At 38.0% G+C, this 16,492-nt stretch overlaps 1 protein-coding gene across 2 annotated transcripts in view; it reads right to left on the bottom strand.

Moving 5' to 3' along the window:
• Positions 1 to 16,492, bottom strand: part of Dennd1b (DENN domain containing 1B) — a 209,379-nt gene that overhangs the window by 99,946 nt on the left and 92,941 nt on the right. Inside the window, exons 7-10 of one of the 2 annotated variants that reach the window (XM_021163138.2) lie at positions 15,766 to 15,846; positions 11,131 to 11,190; positions 9,890 to 9,943; positions 6,951 to 7,061 (exon numbers count right to left, since the gene is read on the bottom strand). In XM_021163138.2, coding sequence (XP_021018797.2) covers positions 6,951 to 7,061; positions 9,890 to 9,943; positions 11,131 to 11,190; positions 15,766 to 15,846 — 306 coding nt within the window. The remainder of the gene's footprint in view (positions 1 to 6,950; positions 7,062 to 9,889; positions 9,944 to 11,130; positions 11,191 to 15,765; positions 15,847 to 16,492) is intronic. The other variant, XM_021163128.2, reaches the window with a different exon arrangement.

The following is a 16,492-nucleotide window of genomic DNA, read 5'->3' as shown; positions in this document are numbered from 1 at the left end:
TCCAGCTATTCCACTCTTGGGAATATACCCAAAGGACACTCTGTCCTACTACAGAGACAATAGCTTAACCATATATGTGTGTGTGTGTGTGTGTGTGTGTGTGTGTGTGTGTGTGTGTGCGCGCGCGCGCACGCACGCTCTATTCATAGTAGGAAGAAAACTGTAAACAGCCTAAATGTTCATCAAGAGATAAATGGAAAGAAAATGCACATTTATACTATGGAATGTTGCTCGGATGTTTTTTAAAAAAATGAAATTATGAAACTCTAAAGTTCATTAGTGGGAATGATGAAATACTAGGAAAAAGCATAAAGATATATTTGGTTTTATAACAGTCATGCAGAAAGGGCAAAACGGCATGAAGGTTGAGAACACATTCTTTGAGAGTCAGACAGATTAGTTTAACTACACACTAGTTTTATGAGGATGAAAAGTTTGCCCGAGTTTCAAAAGATCTCTTTTTCAACTATCTACTTTAGACATCAACAACACTTATAACAAGTGCTAATTAAATCATTTTAAATTATCTGCTGGTAACAATGACTAACACAATATGCACTGTTACAGAGATGATACTGATAATATCTTATGCACATTGAGATGTTGGTGATCAATATATGTTACTAAAAGAAATGTCCATGGGAAATGATAGTTCCCTTAACTACGATAGTGGGCAGCTGGGAAAGAGACAGGGATCAGAGGAAAGGGAGCTGCAGAAGCAGGATCTGTGCCTCGCTGCTGGGGAAGATGCAGGAGTGGATGAGGTCATTGACCAAATCAGCCCTAAGTAGTAAGATACAATTATCAAAACAGATAAGGTCTCTTTGAAAATGTTGAGTTCGGTATCTATAGTCAGGTGCTTGACAGTTTATAACCAGAGGGCACACATCAAAAGAAAAATGCTGCCAAACTCCAACATAAAAAAAAAAAAAAAAAAAAAAAGAAGAAGAAGAAACCATACAAATACAGAAATCAAGTTATCTTCAGCAGCAGTTTGGCCAAAGACTGGAGAAGACAGACAGACAGACAGACAGACAAATGATAGATAGGTAGGTAGGTAGGTAGGTAGGTAGATAGATAGATAGTAGATAGACAGACAGATAGATCTTTTCTTAAACTTCATGTTTATAATCAATAGCACAAAATCAAGTCATCATTCTATATAAAACCTAATTGAGCTACCAGAAATCCTCCAAGATCAATGCTGTGGTGAGCAGCATTGTAGGAGCCAAGCTGGTAGAATCTGCATGGTAAATGAATGCACCACTAACAGGATGCCATGGCTGTCATATAAAACCTCCTGATGTATGAAGTGAAGGCCAACTGTGTGTTTTTAAAAGACAAAGGCTGCTAAGCTCAGCCAGAAAAGGGTGCACACTTCCCTGGAAAAAGAGGGAAACTCTGAGACAGGGGAAATAGAAGTTCTGGTAGTTTTTTTAAAGGCCTCTTCCTCCTCTTATTCCTCTTCCTTCCCCTCCTTTTCCTGCTCCTCCCCCTCCTCCTCCAGCACCAGCACCAGCACCAGCACCAGCACCAGCAGCACCCTGCACACATGCCTTCCTGCAAAGTGTTTCACAAGAACCTCATCCCAGCCATCTCCACACTTAGTCACACTCAGAAAGCTCTGATGGAAATGTCTGTTCAGAGGGGCAGCGTATATATGTACATAATACACTGGTAAGCAGTCATTATCCACAGTTTCAGGAACTTATTCAGAGTATAGGGATTTTAGGATAATGCAAAATTTAAAATTGTTCCTAGAAAACCTCTAAGAAAATTCCAGATACAAAGTTTACACTGTACTTCTCTGCTATCATCTTAAACCCAGGGCAAGAGCACTTCAATAATTTCCATCAGGAAGCAAACCTGGGTGCACTCTGTTCTCTCAACAACTGTTCAGTCTAAATCTCCAGAAAAGGACAGTGTGGTTGAAGTTTCAGTTAAATGAAGATGTCTCCACTAAAAGAAGAAAAATTAATATATCCAGTGTAGATAATGATGTTAAAATGCTCTGTACTCTCTTAGTCAAAGCCTTAAAAACTACTATTTAATAGCTGATTTTCTGATCACAAGATGTCTTTCTACATATGCCCTTGATAGAATTAATGAGAAGGTGAGAGAAAGCATATGCTTGTGTGCCTGGGGGCAGCAATAACAAAGGAGAACGTACACTTTATTAACACAATTCCAGCACTAACAGCATACCATTCACTCTAAATATTCCAGAAATAGTACACATCTATAATCAAATGTCTGTAAACGGTATGGGCACATCATTAAGAGGACGATACTTACCAACTATATGTTGGTCACAATAGTGCTAACATTTAGACATCTGCTTTCAAGAGATCCACTGCTTTTACCTGCTTCTACAAACCATAAACGTACACCCTAGTTAACATATTACTGACAGGATGATGAGAAAGAGCTCTTGTCAGATGCTGGCCAGCTGGGTGTTTGAGACAAAATGCACAGCCCCAGCTGACTAGTTAGAGGAAGTCTGGTGAGGAACAATTACAGAGGCATATGACAAGGCTTCACGCCTGACTGATTTGAGAACCCATGACATGGCTTTAAACAGCAGTCCTCCAGATCTACAGTCACAAAACAGCAATAAGTCAACTGATACAACTGTATAGTATCATGATTTATTCCTCTGCTTTGAATATATGAAACCATAAAATGATGTTGTGCTAGTCTGCTAGGATTCACTCTGACTTAAAACATTAGGCCTGCCTACAGCATGCATAAAATCAACAAGCTTGTTGAGACTTCCAGAAGCCATCCTGTGTACTGAACAATCTATACATCAAAGAACACAAGCAAAACTGGTGATGTCCTAACTCATTACACTTAAGCACGTAAAAATATAGTAATACTAACACTATACTACAGTTCTGCAAATGGGAAAGGGCTCATTAAAAGTTCTGAAACATAAAGAAATTGATAACTGGTTTACATAACTTAAAACTAATTATAAAGTTTATACCTTCATGAAAATGACAAATTATCTTAATTACAAACATCATATGAAGAAAATCATCTTCAAGTTACCTGATTTACTACTACCAGACACCGATGAAAATCCCCGGCACGTTTCGAGTAGGGCTGGCATCGATTTTATGTGAAAAGTATGATGAAAGAGTAATGGCCAAAGGAAAACAATCTCGCAAAGTAGCAATAAAATTATCAATGTTAAGGCACTTTAGTGTGTATTCATTCTTAATAGTAACTCAAATGCCAACTACAGATGTACAAAGTAATCAGGGGCTGTAAAACACAGCTTCATAAATTAATGTTGGGCATGAGGAAGTATCTATAGTATATGAAAATACAAAAACGTAAAAAAGTTTAGAACCAAGGCATCTATTCTACCTTTGTGTGTTTTAGTGATTTCATTAAACATCTAAAAAACAAACTAACTAATGTTCCTCTACTTTATGTTATAAGACCCTGACCTTCACTTTGCATGTAGTTTATAGCACTTGCATTTATTCAGACTGCATATGCAAAAAAACTGTCCAAGGTAGTAAAGCCCCTTCCCATGCATAAGAAGGGTGAAGACATTACAAAAGCAAATTAGAATTATGCTTATTTTATCAGCCCAAATGACCCAGAAATGAAAGCAAAAGAGAACTAAAACATGAGATGGAACCACGAGCTTTCATGGATTGCCATAAACGATTGATATGAGGCCCACCGTGAACACTGGAAATAATTCTGTTTAATAATAAGCTCTATTAAAATTTGCTTTTCAAAATAATAAGTCCAGAATACTAACAACCTTGCATTGATAATCACTGACCAGGTCTACCATGCAGACATAATCCGAATCACTTCCTATTGGTGTGTCTCCTTACTCTCAACAGCCAACCAAGCAGATCGAGATGGACGTTCTTCTCACTTCACATGTGAAGAAGCAAAGTCAAATAAAGGTTACCCCTCCATTAAGGGGGGCAATATATTAAAAACCAAGAAAGACAGCAGTCTTTTTCTAAAGCCTGGATTCAGATTTCCTCATGTGTTTTCCTAAACAGTCATTATATTTCACCCAAAGAGCTCACTCCCAGCTTGGTCCCCATCTGTTTAAGTTCTACCTCATTAGAGATGTAGTCTATCCACACACTCACTTTGTACAAAACACAAACCTACCACTCACCCCCAGCTTGGACATACTCATTTTATCTCTTATAACTTGGTACACATTCCACATGACACAACAGATCCTTTTTTGTTCAGCTGTTTAAGTATTGCATGCCAGTTTATATGAACACACAAACTGGCCTTGGTTGTCTTATTGCTGAATTTGGCTAGGACAGTGGCAGGCACAAAAATACTGTATGTATGAATTACTTCCTAAAACTACAAGGCAGCTCTTATAATAATCTTTGTCATCATGAGAATAGTTCCCATCAGAAATGTCTTTAGAATTTTAAAATTATGTGTGGAAAATGAGAAGCGAGAAGGGGAAGATCAAGAAGGAGCCCATGTGAGTAGCCAGCCCTGAATGGCCGAGTGAGAATCAGTCAGCCGGGTTCCTCAGCAACTCTCAGAGGAAGCACTAACTGGAGTCACTCTCTAGTACTTACAGCCTGATGCTGTCTCCTCATATCTACATATAACCTCCTCTACATACAATTATTTTCAATATGAGCATATTTTCAATTTAAAAGGTAATGATTCTAACAATATCACTCACCCTGCATCTGCAGCTTGCATGAGTTTGACTCTAGGGTGCAGGGGTAGCTCACACAAAGGATGACCACATGTTTTGTTTCAGACTTTGGATCCCCAATAGCTTTTAGGTTGGGGGTGGGGATTTAACTTCTTTGAAAATGCCTTGGTTTTTTGTTTTGCTTTTTTTTTTTTTAATTTAAAGGTATGTAAAGTTTGCCTGCATATCTGTGTGTACCATATTGATGTTACAAACCACTCTGAGCCACCATGTGGGTGCTGGCACCAAACCCAAATGCTCTGCAAGAAAAGCCAGTACTCTTAACCTCAACCACGGAGCCAACTCAAGCCAGCACAAGAAAATCCACACCTTGTTAAACATTAGCTTCATAAGCTGGAAGAATGTTAAAACCCTATGTAGTCTAAAAGTGCTACAATTTTCTAAAAGAAGAATTTTTTGTTTTGTTTCATACACACACACATATGCACACACATTATTGGTTTTTTTAATTTGCATTTCAAATGATATCCCCCTTTATCCCACTCCCCTTCCCCCCTGTTTCTATGAGGGAGCCCCCTACCTACCCACTCACTGCCACCTCACTGCCCTAGCATTCCCCTATGCTAGGGCATCAAGCCTCCACAGGACCAATGGCCTCCCCTCCTATTGATGCCAGATAAGGCAATCCTCTACTACTTATGCAACTGGAACCATGGGTCCCTCCATGTGTACTCTTTGGTTAGTAGTTTAGTCCCTTGGAGCTCTGAGGTTTCTGGTTGGTTGATATTGTTGTTCTTCCTATGGGGTTGCAAACCCATATGCCCAAAAGATGCTCCAACATATAACAAGGATACATGCTCCACTATGTTCATAACAACCTGATTTATAATAGAAGCTAGAAACAACCCAGATGTGCCTTAACAGAGGAATGGATACAGAAAATGTGGTACATTTAGACAATGGAGTACTATTCAGCTATTAAAAACAATGAATTCATGAAATTTCACAGGCAAATGGATGGATCTAGAAAATATCATCCTGAGTGAGGTAACCCAGTCTCAAAAGAACACACATGGTATGCACTCACTGATAAGTGGATATTAACCCAAAAGATCAGAATACCCAAGATATAATTCACAGACATATGAAGCTCAAGAAGAAAGAAGAGCAAATTGTAGATGCTTCAGTCCTACACTTAGAAGGGGAAACAAAATTACAGGAGGTGGAGGGAGGGACTTGGAAGGAAAAGAGGAAGGGGAGGGGAAAAGGTGGGGCACGATTAAGAGTGGGAGGAGATGGGAGAAGTACAGAGGGTCAGGAAATTGAATGGAGGTGTGGAGCAATGGGGGATGGAGAAATGGGGGTAGCCGCTAGAAAGTCCCAGATGCCAGGAAAGCAAGAGGCTCCCAGGACCCAATGGGGATGACATGAGCTGAATTTTATTTCTATTATAGAATAAAATATTGAAGGTAGTTTTATTTTGTATAAAAATAAATGTATGAAGAAACAAAATATTTAATGATGGTTTTTAATATATCACAGTTTATTCAAATACCTTTAATTATTTTACATATTTTGAATTCAAAACTACTCAAATTTTATGTTTAATGAAAAAATATGAACTGAAAATATGAACACTAGCAAAATACTTTTGAGTCCTCTTCTATCGCCTAAGAAAGCCCTTGTATTCTTGCCTTTCTCACAGTAATGAAGACCTTCCAGGAGAACATCAGACTGAGTGCCATAAAACCCGCGATTGATAAAAATGCTACTTTGACTTTTAAGTTATTATCAGCTTGAAGAGCTCCTCCAAACCAGAACTATTATAGGATCCCCTCCTAGGCCCTGCGAGGCGACAAAGATGAATCTGCTATTACCTGGTTAGGATAGCAGCTATTATCATGGCCCACAGTGTCATTCAAGTAGCTCCAATGGAAAAAGCTACAAGTGAATAATAAAATCTCATAATAGCTCTTAAGAGTTCTCTACATGATCAAGGCACTAAAATGAACTCCAGAGAGTTTAAAAGGGGGGGAAAAAAAACCACCTCTTCTCTTGATAAGGAAAAATAATTAACTTGACTTAATGCATCTGCGAAGCTTTCTTTAAATCAGACCTTTATACTTCAAGAGCCAGATAAAAACCATATATTAAAAATATGTAGATATTGTCTTTTAAGTACACAGAGCACAGTTCTAAATGTGCAGATGTGTTTAGGTCTCTTTGTGAAGCACTCAATATGTGTTAGTCAAAGGCACAAGTGTGAAGGACTTACAGTGCTTAATTTGCTCGAGGTAATAATGATGCGCCTCTCATGCAGCATGCTGGCGTACAATCGCAGCATGTTGTTCACATCCACGGCAACAAAGTACTCGGTCAGGTTTCTCTGCACGAGGGAGAAGAACTGTTTGAACTACCATACACATGGATACAAGGGAAAACATTTTATACATTTGCAGTCCTAAAGTACAAAAGATGGTATTATTAGAAGTGGCATTCATTAAAAATAATTAAATCTAATACTATCTGCTGACATAAGCACAGTACATTCTACTGTCATTTAAAACATTATCTACTCTATACAAGTATTTCTCAAAGGACGATCGCAGGACTCACACACATCCCAGTTTTCCTCCCCACACTGCAATCTCCCCAGCTCCAACTGAAACCTGATGAATTATCAGCTTTAGAGCATGTATCCGAGGGTCCCAGTTAAACCAACTACTCCTGGAGGTTCACATCTAAACAGAGGTCTGTGAAACTACTACACTGGAATTACTTTATCTCTACCATTCCCTCTCAGGTACCAAAGGTACCCAATGGAGAAGGTAGATTTATACGCAGGCCTTTGCTTCATTATTAAAGAAAATATGTAGGCTTTACATCGGAGCAGGCTTCCTTTTTACTACTGTAGTCAAATACAACTTTGTGATTGATTCCTCAAGTCAATACACCTGTTAGACTACACTTGTTAGACTACACCTGTTAGACTTCCACTACAAAACAAACAACAACAAAACAGAGATGAGCTACATTCTTAGGGTCTGTCTGAAGCAAATATTATAATGCACGGAATGTGTAGAGGATGGTGGGTAAAGAGCCAAAAGGCTGAAATGTTTTTGAGCAAGAACATAAGAGATCCATCTCTCAAACCTGTAAAAGGCAGAGATCTTACAAGACAAATTGGCAATCATGGCATCTCAAATAAATAAAAGCTTAAGGCTCAGTGAGTGGTGATCAGCTGCTGGGAGGAGGCTTGCTTTCTGTTTTCTCTGACGCTTCTTTCACCTTCTGACTCAACTCCATACACAACATTACCTTTGCAACCTACAACAGAACTACATTTTTTATCATCACAAAGACTGGCCATCCCTATGTGGAAAGGTATTGCCCTCAAAATACAGCACTGTGAATTTTATATTCTGTTTCCTCCAATAGGACAGTGGGAAAGTGTGCCAGTTATAGCATAAATATTTATTTTTTATATTTTATATTTTTTACAGCCGGGCGTGGTGGCGCACGCCTTTAATCCCAGCACTCGGGAGGCAGAGGCAGGCGGATTTCTGAGTTCGAGGCCAGCCNAAAAAAAAAAAAAAAAAAAAAAAAAAAAAAAAAAAATTTTATATTCTCAGTAACCAGGGTTTAATAGAATGCTTGCTTCTTTAAATATTTGAAAATAGTCTGGAAAGATGAAATTAGAGCTCTCGCCTAGCTTGGCAGGTAAGGCACTTGCTTTCAAGACTGACCTCAACAACTGGGACCCAGATGGTGGAAGGAGAGGGCTATACTCTTGTCATCTGACCTACCCAAAATTCACTCAGTTTCTCCCCTCCCCCGCCTCTCTCTCTCATAAGACAGACAGACAGACAGGCAGGCAGGCAGGCAGGCATATGTATGTGTATGTGTGTGTGTGTGTAAAAAATAGAAAATTTTAAAAAGTAAAATAGAAACTATGAACTGTTTGCTAGTGAATGTAGGAGGGGTAACTAGAGAGAAAGACAAGGAGAGTAAGTCTGTGAGACTTTCAAGTGACCAGATCATGGCTATCTGAGTCTGACCATAGTAAGCAGCCATGGCCCAGTGCTTATCAGGTACAAAGGGCAAGGATTCATTATTAGACCTGAGAGCTTGGACAGCCTATCCTGAGCCCACATTGTAAGATCAAGGTGATGCAAAGCCTTTTCATAGGGTTTATATGAAAACCCTTTCAATGGAATTCATAAGACTTATCTTTCTTGAAGTTTTAATTTGATAGTCTTGAATTGATACTAGAAAATTTATAATTGGGGGGTTTGGGAAATGGTAGAGTTGGTAAAATGCCTGCCACACAACCATGACGACCTGAGTTCAAATCCTCGGCATCTCCACAAACCTAAACCCAAAGGCTCCTAAGAAAGTAGCACTTTGGAGGTGAAGGCAGATGGGTTTCAGAAGGATTGGTGAGCAGCAGCTGTGGCCTCTATCACAAAACAAGGTGGAGGTAATAGAGGACATCAATGCTGACTTCTGACCTTACGCACCCACACACATTCTGCCTTCATTCACTACTCAATGTTTGAGAAAGCGAATGCTATAAATAGTTTGAAAATATATGAAAATAGCACTCACCTGAGGTAAATGCAAATAACTAATGGAAAACAGCACCCACCTGAGTCAATACCAGTGCCTGCATGACCCTTCCTGCTGACCTTCCTTTCATTTGATGGTTTATAACACATTTATTTTAATGTTCTAAGAAAAACTAAAGAGAGTCTTTCCCTTTCCCACAGTTATCAAACAACATGAAAAGATATCTATCACTTCTACTTATTTGTGAGTGCTCCTATTTGTATAAGTTTTGAGATGCACAAAGTATTTCCAATACAGCTACAATTAACAATGTAATAAGCATTATTTCTTACAATATCCTCAAGTCCAATAAAATGCCTCTGCATTAAATTAAAAGCAGGCCATCAACAACCAGGACACTAACGATTAAACCAAGTTACAAAGAGGAAGTCGAAAATTCAATGGGCCATTTAATAAGATGACTGCAAAGGGCAAAATTTTCCTGTTTTCATTCTTTCCCACTGGTAGAAGCCACGCCTTGACACTTCCTCACATTACAGACAGCCATGCTCAGGAGCTAAGTGTGTGTGCTTGTCCCTAAGCTGACCACCCTGGTCACAGACATTTGTAACAGAACAGTTTTAGAAGTAGAAAGCAGACACTTACACTCTCCGGTATCGTTGGGAGTCCAGTTATGTCAGGTGTGATGAAACAGGAGTGCTAGTTAGCAGAAATGAAGCACAGGAGGGAAAGATTACATTTCATGTTCTATACAATTTGAAATAAAAATAAGAAAAAAACATTGACTAGTGAAGGCTACAGACTACCATTCTGGACTTGTTAAATGGGGGGAAGAGTCTCAGATGACATGGCAGATCTAAAAAACTTTAAGGATTCAAAAGTGAGGCTCCCAAAATAGGAGCCTTTGAAATTGGCCAGAAGCAGAGTAAGAATCTCACAAGTATTAGCACAAAAAAGAATGTATTTCCAAAAGGTTTTATATATATATATATATATATATATATATATATATATATGTATGTATGTATATCTAAAACATGTATTTTCAAAATATTATTTATGTAGACTGAAAAATAAAAGCAGGCTATTTGAAGAGTCTATAAAATATAATAGCTCCTAAGGTTTCTATGATGAACTATAGTAAATACATTTTGTAGCAAGTATACTCTTCAGAAAAGAACAATGAAGATAATCTTTCAATAACTGAAATTTTAAAATGTATTTGCTATCCAAAACTATGAACTTATGGATACACCAATAAATAAATATTCACTTCCAGAATAAACAAAACAATATCATCAATTATTTACATGAAAAGGATACTGAGTCTCTATACTCCACTAACCCAAAAAAACCATATTATCTATCCAAATCAAAGTGCAATCATCCAACCGCTCTATTTTCTGTTCATATTATGCTAAATGATTTGAATGCCTTAATTATATATGAATAATTTAATATTGTCTTATATCTAAAGATAGGGAGAGAAATGTTCAACAGTATTTTCAACAGAGCTGAACTAGTCAAAGGCTGTTTCACAGGGTCACAGTGCATAATTTTCCAGGGCAGAAGAACAGTATGAGATAAGCCACAAGATTATCTTGTAACAAGAAATAATTGTGACAGGAATGTCATGCAGTCAATAGACTTCAGCATACTACTGAAAAGAGAAAATGCAAGATTAGGTCCATTAAACACCTTTATTTGGCTGTGTTTTTCATATTATGTGCCTCAGAAAATTAGGTGAAAGAAAGTATAAACAGAAAACATATTCTAATTGATTATTGTTAATAGTTCGTTTCCATTTTCCAAAGACCCATAGTGAATCATAAAGGCATAGTGATCTCAGAAGAGTGATGATAGAAGTCAGCGCCCTGTTCACTCACCGGCATTAGTGAGGGGTCATCTTTCAGAACTTGCTCACTGGCAATAAATAGCTCTTGGTTCTTATGAAAGAAAAATGAGTATTTTACTCCAAAGGGGAAGCTTACACAAAAACATTCCTGTGTACTGAGGAAAACCCATGTTGCTATATTATCTACTAAGAGTATTTGAGTGACATTCATTATATAGGAAATTCTAAATTCTGACCTGCTAATTTATTCTAGAAATGTCCTGTGCAAAGTCTTGAACTGTGTGTAGAAAGGCAGTGAATATTTAATCAATCATTTTAAGTACTTTTTAAAAATCACTTATATATTAACTTTTCATAAAATCTTCAATATTCCACTGATCAATAATTACTTCTAAGAACTCCAGTAAAGATGCTGAAGAGCATCAGTTTTAACTGTGAGATAAAATCAGTCTCCAGGGCTAGTTCACAACAAGTACGCTATTCCTCGAGTCACTCATGGACAGGACTGGGTGCATAGTAATCTGCTATTGAAAGCAAAATAAGTTACTGAACTTCAGATGTATTTTACTAATAAATTAGATAACTGTAGCTTGAAAACAAGTACACAAGATTTGAAAAATGTTATATACTATTAATCCAAAAGCCTAACTGCTCATCAGGTATATAGAAAGGTGTTTAACATCACCAAGCATTAGAGACATGAAAAGCAAAACTGCAGTACTCTACTTCACTCCAGTCTGGCAAATACTCTAAAGCAGACAAAAAGGAGCAAGTGCTGAGGAAACTGTAAAGAGAACATTGATGCATAGTTGGTGGAAATGGAAATACACAAAACCACTATGGACAACAACACAGAGGCTTCTCCAAAGGGTCACACCAAAATGTCCTATTGATCCAGCAATCGACTCTTGAGTATGCACTCAAAAGACAGGACAGCAGTAAAGCTGCAGCCCAAGTTCAATGCAGGGAGAATGTACACCCTTGTTCAGAGAAGCTCTATTCACAATAGCCAAGAAATAAATCACCCTTAGCTTCCACCAGCAGACATACATTCTAAAGGTAATTTTATTTATACACATGTAGTAGCATGGCAGACTACTGTCAATTGTGGTAATATGGGAAAATTGGAGAATGTTTCATTAAATGAAATGAGACCAAAAAAAACCTTGATTTTATTCACATATTCAATCTAAAAATACTTAATAGAATCAGCAGGATATTACAACATAGCACATCAACAGGTACAGTTATTTTATTACAAAGAAAATAAGGGTCTGGAACACAGTTCAGTGGATAACATGGCCCTGAGTACCACACCAAAACCAAATTCAGTAACAGGCTTGAATAGAGTACAGTTTGTAAAGATTTATTTACATTTATATGATATGTGTTTGTATTTATGTACACATGTGAAGTTATCTATGGAGGCCAAAGATGGGCATCAGGTCACCTGGAACCAGAGTTAGATGCAACAATGAGCCACTGATTGGGTCCTGGATAAAGCTATCCTCTACAAGAATAGCAAGGGGAGAGTCACCTCTGAAGCTCCAGAGTCCATCTTCAATACTTATTAATCCTCTACAAGTGCTGCTTCTATTATTTAATTAAACACATACATGCTTCATCACTCTTTACAAAGAGTTTGGATTATATATAAAAACAATAGTTGAGAGATTGATATCTTCTTGTCATAACTTCGGGGCTCTTCTGCTGCCCTCACTTCTCCCATCCCTCTACTGCATTCTGACTAACTATGGTCTCTACATTATTTGGGTTTCAATGATTTGAGAATCTTGAGTTTCTCCTTACTTGATCTTTTCTCTAGTTCTCACATAATTTCTATTCTTTTTCATGATAGCCTGTCTGGGTGAGCAGATCTTAGCTTTTTCTTATATACTTCCAATAACCTATTTAGATAGAAACATCTATGCCTGCTGAAGACTTTCAGATTTGAGTTAAAAAAATATGTAGCAGAAAATGGCCTAGTCGGCCATCATTGGGAAGAGAGGCCCCTAGGTCTTGCAAACTTTATATGCCCCAGTACAGGGGAATGCCAGGGCCAAGAAGTAGGAGTGGGTGGATAAGGAAGCAGGGTGGGGTGGGGGGGGATAGGGAACTTTTGGGATAGCATTTGAAATATAAATAAAGAAAATATCTAATAAAAAATAAAAGATAAGAAAAAAGAAAAAAGAAGAGAAAAAACACTCCCCCCCCCCAAAAAAAAAAACAAATCCCGTCTCCTCGCTTTCCATTCCATCGTCCCCAGTGGAAATCAATTCTATCCACTTGGGCAGTTTGCAGCAAGTGAAAACACATGGAGCAAAGTCAGCAAAGGAGAGAACAAACATGGTCAAGTGTGTGATGAGGACTTCATAAGAGCAGGAACAGGGCAGGTTCTAGAGGCAGTCAGCCGACAAAGGGCTTTGCAGTGAATGGAAAGGATGGTGTTCACTTAAGGTGCTGACTAGAATGATAAGACAAGAGTGAGATAAAATAGTGAGACAGAAAAGAAAAAAAAAAAAAAAACTAAGTGCTAAGTAGGTGAACCTGAAAGTGGAAGGCAAAAGTTTAGAAATTTTCTATATAAAACAGGAAGTTACAGACTGGTATGTTGGGTATTTGGGAGGCTATGACAGAAGGACTAGAAACTGGATGCCAGCAAGACCAACATAGTGAGGCTCATAGCCACCATGCACTCATTACTCTGTCTCAAAATTATATATAAAGAAATTTAAGATTCTTAGTCATTTTAGTAGTGTTGAAAAGGGGTCCATCTCATGGAGTGGTTTGCCTTATGAAAAACTGAATACCACTATTCTGTTGGAACTTAGCAATGAAATGACTCCTAATGAGCTATCGCTATACCCATCCATCAGTGCCTCACTCAGCCTTCATCAGGTAAGATTCTTCTTAAAATAGATGGGAACTAACACAGTGACCCAAAGCTGGGCACGGTGCAGAGAATGAGACTCTTGAGTACTCAGTCCTAAATGGGATGTATTTATCAAAGTGCTCCCTTCAAGACTCAGAGATCTCTGCAAAAGAGGAAGCAGAAAGAGTTGAGCAGTAAGAGGTGATGATGTCTCCAAGTACATACACCACATCTGCCAGACCCAAAATGACTGTTGCACATGGAAACCAGAGAGACTGTGTCAGCATGCACACAGCCTGCACTGAGCCTGAGGAGACCAAGTACTGAGAGAAGGGAATGGACACAAGGTCCCAAGACTCCTAACTAAGAGTCTACTTGTAATAGACACCTAATAGGAAAAGGAAAATCAGTTTTCTCCAAAGGAGTGTCGCTGGTACCAAGCTCACTGTGGAGCAGTCCCCATACCCATGTGTAGCTAACCAAGACACAATAGATTTCATGGTTTCTGGTTGTGTGTGTTTTGGTTTCTTAAAGTATTTTTTGTTATACTTGTGGGGTTTTGTTGGTTGTTTTCTTTTTGGTTCCATTTCTATTGTTATTGTTTCTGAGAGGGAGAGGGATAAAGGGGAGAGAAAGAGAGAAAGAAAGAGAGAGAGAATGAAATGGGGTACCTAGGAAGACCAGGGATGATATAAGAATTTGAAGAAGGAAAAACATGATCAAAATATAGTTTATGAAAACAATGTCAAATAATTTTCTTTTAATTTAACATGTGTCTCTGAGGGAGAGTGGTTGCCTAGAATACCAAATGTATACAGGTCCATTAAAAATGTTAAACTTGCAAACAAAGTGAGGAATTACAATTTTTTAACAAAGAACTTTATAGTTTAAGAAAGTTTACTCTGACACTCTTTATGAGAATGAACTAGAAGAATCACTTAAGGGGAACTTGTAGAATCTGAATCAAACTGCTGAGTGTGGGGACTTCAGAAATAGATTACGACAGTACTGCTATTTGCAGATGGTAGAAGCAATACAGGCATGAAGACTGTTATTTTATGAGCATAACAATTTCATAATCACTCAAAACTGCAAAATGTCTTACATGAATAAACATTTCACGTTGAATTGCCTAAAAAAAAAAAATTCTTGACCTATTAATGTTTTTCTTTGTTCTTGGAAAGAAAAACACCAAACATATTAACAAGAAATAATGACAATATCAATAAATGTTAGCCTATTTTATTTGAAAACTTAACAAAAGATATGAATGAAACCTCCATACTTTGTTATCAACAACTTTTGATATCAACAAGCCCCCACAAATCCTGAGCATCTCAACCTAAGCAATGTAACAGGGAAAGTTCACTAAGAGGATTCAGCAAGCGGGCACAGGAGCTTGTTGTTCACACGAATGCTGATCGCAGTTCCAGGGATCACAACCACCCTGGAAGGTAGGTTTGCATGTAAGGAAAGACAAGGGCGGTTTAGCCGGAATTCTACATTACTATACAACTTTCTCTTGTGATGCCCACCTTATTGTAGAAATGTGTGTGTGTGTGTGTGTGTGTGTGTGTGTGTGTGTGTGTCTATGTGTGTGTGTGTGCATACATGTATGTGTGTGAATTTATATATTTATTATTTATGGATTTCAGTTATTAGCACCAAGCAAGGTTAACACCATCTTTGACATTTTCATGGAAACAGGGTGATTTTGGCCAATGACTCCTGGAGCAGATGTGCATTCTTAAGAGAGAATGAATTGTGTCTGAAAACAACTAATGAAGTACTTACCACACTCAAGTTGACAGGAGTGTTTGCCTTTGGTACTGGGTGGTTATAGAGTGATTTAAGAGTTTCATTCAAATCCTCTTCCTGAAACAAAGAGAAGATCATTTAATAATTAAAACATATAAAACTAAATAGAATTAAGACATCTTTGGATATTACTAATGGAAATATAAAATAGTAAAGCCATAGCAGAAAATAATATGTATGGTTTTTCCTCAAATAGTGAAATACACAATTATCCCAATACTCCGTAGTTATACCTCTACACGTATGGAGGAAATAAAACAAACCCAAATGTAACTACAAGAATAAGTTGTTTCATTCGTTTGAACTAAAGAATTTTTGTATGCCTGGAAAACTCTCTGCCACATTGAGTAGGTCTAATGAGAGAGGCAACTGAGCAATCATCCAGGTTAATGTCTTATTCACAAGAGACACAAGGTCGATTGCTTTTCTACTAAGAGATAAGTGAGGAAACGACTCTAGTGTACTCATGCAATTATCCAGCTGTACAACAATGGCACAGGACTGGAGTCTTAAACATACTAAGTTAAGTGACATTAGCAAGGACAGACAAGGGACCACCTGTGTGGGTACCTCCATTTAAGAAGCTTTATAGGCCAGGTGATGGTGGTGCAGGCCTTTAATCCCAGCACTTGGGAGGCAGAGGCAGGCAGATTTCTGAGTTCGAGGCCAGCCTGGTCTACAAAGTAAGTTCCAGGACAGCCAG

This window comes from Mus caroli, chromosome 1 (assembly GCF_900094665.2).
Source record: "Mus caroli chromosome 1, CAROLI_EIJ_v1.1, whole genome shotgun sequence".
NCBI lineage: Eukaryota > Metazoa > Chordata > Mammalia > Rodentia > Muridae > Mus > Mus caroli.
This window is presented reverse-complemented; position numbering and strand designations above follow the sequence as displayed.